This window comes from Eumetopias jubatus, unplaced genomic scaffold (genome assembly GCF_037043125.1).
Source record: "Eumetopias jubatus isolate StellerSeaLion01/CBP00866 unplaced genomic scaffold, mEumJub1_p1.0 scaffold_6, whole genome shotgun sequence".
Classification (NCBI taxonomy): Eukaryota; Metazoa; Chordata; class Mammalia; order Carnivora; family Otariidae; genus Eumetopias; species Eumetopias jubatus.
The window spans coordinates 126,008,090-126,016,612 of NW_028274812.1; the positions used below are offsets into that span (position 1 = coordinate 126,008,090).

The 8,523-nt window shown below is 44.0% G+C and overlaps 1 protein-coding gene across 1 annotated transcript; it reads right to left on the reverse strand.

Annotated features, from left to right (window-relative positions):
* Positions 1 to 7,532: 7,532 nt before the first annotated feature.
* On the reverse strand, positions 7,533 to 7,985 carry LOC114223861 (CCAAT/enhancer-binding protein gamma-like). The gene is given in 1 exon segment (XM_028122853.1): positions 7,533 to 7,985. A coding segment is annotated over 1 exon segment (453 nt).
* Positions 7,986 to 8,523: the final 538 nt, after the last annotated feature.

The following is an 8,523-nucleotide window of genomic DNA, read 5'->3' on the forward strand; positions in this document are numbered from 1 at the left end:
GCTTGCCTCTCACCCAATCACGGCGTTCACTGCCTGCTACTTCCTGCTTGTCCAATTTACCAGGAATCCCACAAGCCTAAGAGAAGGAGGAGTGGCAGGGTGGGAACTAAAGATCCCCACGCCTGCTGCCAGAATGAGGGGCACTGAATCAACCCAGTGAAGAACTCAGATCAGGAAGTACAAACCTAACTCTACCGAATTTGCTTCCCCCCGTAGGAGATTCTTTATCCCAAACGTGCTTCAGTATGGATGACCACCCACTGGCCACCGTTCACTTACAGTAACCCCCAGCAAGGCTTCTATTTCTGGGTGACTGCTGTGTGACCCAACACTTCTTTTCTTTGAGTGGACAGCCCCAGTCCCCACCACTGAGGCAGGGTCCAGACCGTCTGCCATCGTCTGCTCCCATCCCCAATCCACGCTCCAGTTTGTGAAAACCCCTTAAACCGAAGTGCCCAAGCTGGTCCAGGAGCAGTGGCCACCTGCTGCACCACCTCTCTGTGGGGGAAATGCCTTTAGCCTTTTAAGAGGAGCCATTGCTGAGGCAGCCCTTTTGCCCTTACCCCCGCGGAACTGAAACTCCCAGTGGGAGGGTGTCTGCCATGTCCCATGGCGCCATGTCACCTGTGCATCTGACATTCTCTTTGATTGCCAGTAAAGCCAAAATAATGAGGTACATTGGCTGAGTGTGAGCCATTCTTTATTGGAGACAAGAAGCCATTTCTGTGAGGACTAGATGGAATAATTAATACAACCTTTCATAAACATACAGAAAACATTTTCATTTTGTATATCCTTTTATTTTTTATTTTTTTCGCTTCTAAGAAAATTCATAGCACACTTTCACCAAGGGCTGTTACAACTGTAAAATGTTATTGCTTTAGTGTAAACACCCAGTATTCCATCTAGATCCCAACAGGGAAAAACCATTTTTAAAGCCTACTCAATCTAATTAAATGCCTTCCTGGTCATCTGTCTGCTGTGTCTATTATCCTAAAATTAGCCATTTATAAGAATGTGTTTCCAGGTACCCAAAGCACTGGGTGTCAAGCTCCTGGCTGCTGAGCCAAAGGTCTTAAAGGGGTATTGGCTGTCGTGGGAAATGCTTAAGGAAAATCCATAAGATTTGCATTGGGGTGAGGGTGGGGGGACAGAGGCCCGGAGAAGTGAGTGTGAACACAAGGTGTGCTTGACTCATCTTGGAGGATGGGCACATGTGGTAGGGAATAATGAGGCTCCAAGAGAGCCGGGAAGGAAATCTGGGAAATGATGCCCTCCTTCCCCCACCCTTCTCTGAAAGTCAGTGTGAGCAGATTGTTCTGTTTTTATACCAAGTTATTCATTACGCAGAAGCCTGAGTACCCAACTGGCTGGAATGCCAACAAGAGGATCATCTGTTTATCTTGGAGCTGTGCTGGCTGCCACCCTTATCACTGCAGGGCCTGAGGTAAGGGAACAACCCTAGAAGCTGATTCACCTGACAACTGGGAGTCTCCTGGGATGGGTGGTGATTGGCCTAGTGTTTCTAGAATGCCTTGCTGAGAAGGCAGGCTGAGAAATGAAAACATACATGTGAACAGTTTGAGAAGGCACATCCCACCCATATCTGCTGCTTGTGAGTTTTAAGTGTATGCAATAGGGTCCAATGAAGGGGGTGCAGAGGCAAAAGGTAATTGCAGCCAGGTGTACACTGGAGAAGTTACCCCATATTTTGATTTGTATAGACTTTAATGTCTTCAAAAGTTTTCACGGGTACTGTTCCATTTGATGCTGGTTGTGATAATACCATTACACAGATATGGAAACTGAGGCTCAGAGACTTGCACACACTGAGACCGTGAGACTTAAATCCAGGGTTTGTGGGTTTTTTGTTTGTTTGTTTGTTTGTTTCCTCCAAACCCAGATTTTAACAAAGCTGGACAGTCTTCAGACAGCAAAAGAAAGCTAGCATTGACTGAATACCTACCTTGTGTCTGGCACATTTTCCCCATGAAATCCTCTCCCAGTCCTGTGTATGAGCTTGCCTATTTCATTGAAGAGGAAGCCAGCTCAGCATTAAACAATTTGACCAGCTAGAAAGTGATAGGCGTTGGGGTTAAAACCCAGTCTGCCCGCCCCCCCCCCCCCCCCCCCCCCCCCCGCCTCCCAAGCCAGTTTTCTCTCCTCTGCTGATCTAGTCCTTTTATGTTAGATATGAGAAAACAAAGCCCTGAGGGGTTAAGTGACTTGTGGGATCACACAGCCAGCTAGAGGAAGAGCTGAGCCTGGAATCTGACCCCCTACGCCTTAAGGACCTGGGGCCCTGTTATTATCTAATTGTTGCTGCCCTGAAATCAAACAAGATCGTAATGAGGTACCCAGCTAGTTCTTTTAAAGCAGCTCTAACATTTAGCAGCACTAAGTGATGAAAGAAGCCTGGGACTTCAAAATGCCCAAAAGGATGGTATCAAAGCCTGCGGCCAGGGGTGGATCCGGGTCAGTTCTATATATAGATGTAATTGTTCACCAGCATTTTCAACTAGTTTGTCTGAGTAGCCTTGTGAATTCTTTCAAGTCCTATTTCTCCACAGGCGCCATGCACTGTGCTGGGAATAGCTGTGGTTGCTGGATCGTTAACCCTATTGAGTATCTCATTGTCTGAAGGTAGCCCAACTGTGACTCTATTCAAACAAACAAAGGTGCAATAACCTAATGGAAGCCACCTGAATTGTGAGCATACAGTCCAAGTGGTGACCAGAGATGGCCTGGGCCACTGAGGCACAAAGCCCAGGAGAGCTGCAGAGAAGGAAAGAGATGCACAGGCTATTCTCAGATTCTCACTTGCAGTCCTTATAGCAGTGACAAAAGGAGACACAGACGGGGGAGGGAGTTGCGACAGATGGTCTCTATCCAGGGAGTAGCAGAAGAGAATGCTGACGTCAAGAAAAAACGGGGGCTGTGACCCTAGTGATGACTCTATTTCCCGTTCCAGGCTACTTGGCAGGGATTCTGGTAGGAGGAACACTTATTCATTGTCAAGATTTACTGGACTCCTCTCTTCACAATCATTTGAGCATCTGCAAAGATGGGAGGCTCTTACAACAGGAAGAGGCTATTTTGCAAGGACACTGGTTGGGGTTCAGATGCTTTGTGAGTGGAGTTCTGGCAGCATCTCTTTGCTGGTGAATATTTTTATGAGCTCATTAGTACCCTGGAAGTGGAGGAGGGGTGGGAAGAAAGTGGATCTCTGAACCTCTTGAGGGTCAAGGATTGAAAAGTAGATCTGAGCACTGGGCCGTATTGTAGTGAAGACAGCGGAGCCCAAGGGAGCTCAGTTTGTCATTAGGAAAGCACTGAGGACCACTGTGAACGGTTGTGTATGTTGTGCACTGAACAACCCTCAGGGGCACCATTAACTTTTTAATCTCTTTTTGGATTTGTGCAATGCATAACATACGAATTGTGTATGATGGCCCTGGGAGTCTAGAACCTTATACAGTTCCAAAGCACGAAGATCAGAGAAGATTGGTTTTAGTGATAGTATATTGCTTGTACTGGAATCCACCCTAACCCAGCCACTCTGATGCCCTGATATATCTGGTGGAGATGGCTTCAGGTTTATTTGAGCATACAGAGTTGTAGCACCATGCACTTACAATTTAGGACACAGGCAATTTTTGTATGGAATATACCATTGTCTCCCTCACTTATCCAGAGCCAGGGTGAATTAATAAAGATTTACCTTGAGGCCAGTAGAACAGATTGCTAAACAGAGGCCACTGCCCTAGAGGACAGTGGGAGCTGGGCCATCCAGCCCTGGTACAGCTGAGAGCAGCCCCAGTGTGGTCAACAGTTTTCACTGGTGGTCATAGTGGCAGCAGCAGCCCCCAGTTCTGTCAGCTCCAACAGCCACAAGGTGGGGGCAGACCTGGGTCCCTGGCTCTGCCCCGGCAGTTGCAGTGCCCAGGGAATTCCCGCTCAATGGGAGCGACATCTCCAAGGACTGTCAGAGAGCCAGTCAGTGGCTGTGGTTGTTTGCATTACAGAGGCCCAACAGAGTTCCCACTTGGCCACCCATGAGTGCCAATCAGAACTATTTCAGGAATCCATGGAAGTAATTCTGGGAGCCTTGCACACATCTGGGGTGGAGAGGAATTGTGGAAGACAGATAGGAGCTCCGCGGAGCTGAGGTACAGGGATCTATGCTGCAGGACCTCACTGATACCCAAAGGCTGCCAAAGCCCAAGGCACACTGGCTACACAGATAGAGAAACTGAGATGCTTCATCCTGTATCCCTAGGACTCCTGAGGGCGAGCACAGAGGAAAGGCGCTAGACCAAGGTACAAAGAACAAAGCAGCATGTGCTTCCCAGGGGTCGGAGTAAAGCTAGTGAGAGGACAAGCAAATGGGGTCAGGGAACCAGCATGAATGAAGCTACCAGGCATCAGGTGAAGTGGGAGGTAGTACTCTAAGTCTTATTACCCAGAGTGTCTTGACTCGAGGTTAGGTTTGTTGCTAAGAAGAGGACCTTAGGGTTTCCTGAAGCTACTTCCTCAATGACTGTGGCCAGAATCAGGAAGAGAATAAAACCTACCCTGCTTAGCCGACATGATAGTTATTGCACTAAGCATGTTGACGGTTTCCAGGGTTCTCCAGAAAGTCCAAGGAGGAGTATCTAAATTAATCGAAATGAGGGACAGCCTTCTATGAGAGGAAACAAAAATGTGGCCTCTTCTGTTCAGAATGATAAGGCTGAGAGGGAAAATCATAAAATTGTATCAGATTCATCCCAAGAAAAGAGAGGGAAGTACCGTTTTAGTCCAACAAGAAGAAAATTACAAGCAGCAGTATCCCGAAAGTTAGGAAGGGCTGGAGTTCCATTTCCACAGGTTAGTGTCCCTATCATTAAGGACAGTCATGCTTTCTCAGGAACTTCCATGGTGACACTGCTGTCAACACACATTCTTTGAACGGAGTGCTGAAAGGGACATGCATCTCACACACTTCAGTGTTTTGTTCTGCTTTAATGTGATTTGGGGGGTAAAGGACATTTGGAAGGATGTGGGGACAGAATAAAGTGGGGTGTTTGCCGTGGACTCCATACTAATCAAACGCCCCAAGTCCCGTGTGAGATTAAAAAAATAGTAAACAGTACCCAGAAAGCATCTACCTTATGAGGTCTGTGTTTCTTAGGAGTCCCAGGGGATGGTGCATCTGAACTGAGGAAGGACAACAAGGAAGACCAAACTGTGGCATGTCATATTTAGGGGGTCATAAACATTTCTGGTGCCATTTGCAATGGAGAAAAAGTCTTATGCAGTTTAAAAAATATTAGACTACCAGCCTCATCCATTTACTGCCTGGACATTTTAATTGGCAATTGACCAGGCTCTGCTTTGTTACATCCTTTCTTTTGTTGTCTCAAATAATTGGCTCCCAACCCGCAAGACAAAAATCATTGGCAGGGTTTCAAATCCCTTTGCACAGCACACCTCATCTGTGGATTTGGTAAGTATTTCTCACATATTATATGTACTGTTATTTTTCATGTTGGTATTAATGGGATTGATAAAATACAAATCTAATAGAAAGCTTTACTAAAAGTTATTGACCCCTTCTGCCATGTATATCCTCAATGGGTTCTAGGTAAATACAAAGGCTATTATAAATGTACGTCTTTCAAGTTACTGTTTAAAACCAATATTACCATTACTTTTCTTTAAGTATAAAAAATAATGAATTCTTATCTGCCATTTATTGAGGAGTCATTATGTGTCTGGCCATATGTGAAGCCCTACACATGAAGTATCTCATTTAATCTTCATGACAACTTTGCAAGGTAGGCATTCTTGTAACCCCCATTTTATAGATAAAGGAACTTGAGGCTTGAAGAGTTTAGTAACTTACCAATGGTCCCACAGGTAATGAGAGGCAGAGCCGTGCCTTGAAAGCAGACCAACCTCTGCTTTAATTACCACACTCTACTACTTCATGTGCTCTATTAGAAAATTTAGAAAACTGGAAAGTATAAGGAAACATAACTCCCATATCCCTTCTATTCAGACATGGGGTGGCAACATTTGAAATTTTGTCCATCCAGTCATTTTTTCCGTGTTTTTTTTTTCCCACTGAAGTGGTTTTATGCAGCACATTTTGTTTTGTGCTTTCATAAGGGATCTTTCTCTATCAAATCTTTTCTATAATATCACACATTATGGGGCACCTAAGTGGTTCATTCCATTAAGCCTCCAACCCTGGATTTCTGCTCAGGTCACAATCTCAGGGTTGTGAGTTGGAGCCTCACATGGGCCTGGGCTGGGGGCAGAGCCTGCTTAAGATTCTCTCTCTCTCCCTCTCCTTTTGCCCCTCCCCCCCAAAAAATCACACATTGCCCATTGTATGGTTGAGTTATGTTTTATTTGACCACTTCCCTATTGTTGAACATTTACATGGTTTCTAAAGTTTATTATTAAATATATGTGCCAGAGAGCAAAACCTACCCACATAGTATATGCCTATTATCAAGATGTGGAGTCTGTTTCCCTAATCCTCAAATCTGTTTTGGCCATGTGACTTGATTTGGCCAATGGGAGGTTAGGAGGTGCACAAAGGCTGACTTAAGGTGCGTTTGCACACTGGGGACAGCTCTCTTGTTGTTCTCAGGAACCCTGTAATTGTCACATTTCCAGACAGTCCCCTCCTCCACCCCTGGCCCCAGGCAACCACTGATCTACTTTTTCTATCATTATAGGTTAAAATTATCTAGGCTTTTTGCTATATAAAATATATTTTAGGCTTTTTATTGGTCAAATCTAATAATCTTTTCCCTTAAATGTGCTGTTTTAAAAGACTTTTCCCACACCAAAGATGACATAAGTATTTACCTGTGTTAGCCTCTGGTTCATCTGAGATTTATTTTAATGTATACAATGAAGCATCTGTCCCTATTATTTCCAAAGAATTTATCAATATTCAAAATTATCTTTTCCCACCAATTTAAAATGCCAATTTTATCATATATTGAATACTTACATACACACACATACATATTCTTGGATCTGTTTCTATTACCCTTTTGATCCCAAATTATTATGGACTTTTTATAATGACAATGGTCTACTAGTTCTTCTGGATAACTGGTAGTATAAGCACTCCCTCTTCCTAATCACTGTTTGTTATGCTTTACAATTTTTTCTTGTCAGTTCTTATCCATTTTTCTTCCCAATGAAGTTGATTTTTTTTCCCTTGGAAAGTAAGAATTCATTAAGAACATCAAGGTCCAGGGCTTTTTTTTCCCCCCTCATCTATCTTAAAAATTTGTTTTATTCCCTCCCCCTCCACACACACATACAAAATTCCCTATCATTTAAAACTAAGATCTTCAAATTACAGGACTAACATTTTTAGTTAGCCAGTCTTCAGTGCCGATCTTAGAAAACAACCTTCAATGGATCTTTGAATAATAGAACAGGACAGTGTTTGGCCATTGCTGTGAGGGTTGAAGGTGGGTAGTCACACCAGTAGTTGTGAAGTTTGGAAGGAGCGAGTTCTACTATCCTGCATTATCAGAAGTTGTATTTTCAGTGCTACTGGGTTGCACCTTATCTGCAAGGTTGTGTGTGCCCTCAAGAAACCAATCTTTCAGTACACTTAATTCCTTAATTCCTTAATTCCTTAATTCCAGTACACTTAATTAAGTCAGCAATTTAATTTTTGCTTCCAGCCATTCATTCTCTTCTTTGAGCTGATTTACTCTCTGCAGTGCATCCTGTGCTTTCTGCTTGCTTTTCACAGCCATGTTGTTCCTCTCCCTATGTTGAGGATGCTCATCACTGTTGCGATCCAGGGGCGAACTCTTTTTGCTTTGCTTGCTTGGAGGCACAGCTTTGTCCTCACCCCCAGGGCCAGTAGGCACCAGCTGAGGATGCTGTAAGTTGCTGGCATGAGCCTGAATATGAATAATTCGTCTTCCCGGAGTACTGTTCTGCTGTGCTCTCTTGCTCATTTGGACACTCTCCCTTGCTGACACAGGACAGGTAGAAATAAGGGCGAGGGGAGCAAATGGTTCCCACACTAAGCTGCCAAAAATCTTCACATGTACCTGCACCTCCAGCCCACCCACCTCCAGGCAGCCTCCACTAGGAGCGACCCCTATGAGTCCATGAGGAGGAGTTATGGTTCCCCAGTGAACTTTAGAATCAGTTTATCAGGTTCTAAAAAAATGCCTGGGAATCATGGGCTTTAATTATTATTTACATTTTTAGTGTAATTTACTTTTTCATTTCTGTAAGTCTTATTTGTCCAAGTAGGTTGTACACTTCCTAAGGACAATAGTCATCTTTTTAATGATGTCTTTGACATCTCCACGATGCTTGCCTGGCATACGGAAAATGCCCAATAAGTACATATTGATAGAGTAACCACTCCTCAGAAATTTACATCACCAGAACTTTTAAAAAATATTTTTAAGCTCACCTGTCACAAAGGGAAAGAATAGTGAATACTAGACCATCTAATTTTAAAATGTATTTTCAACAAATTCA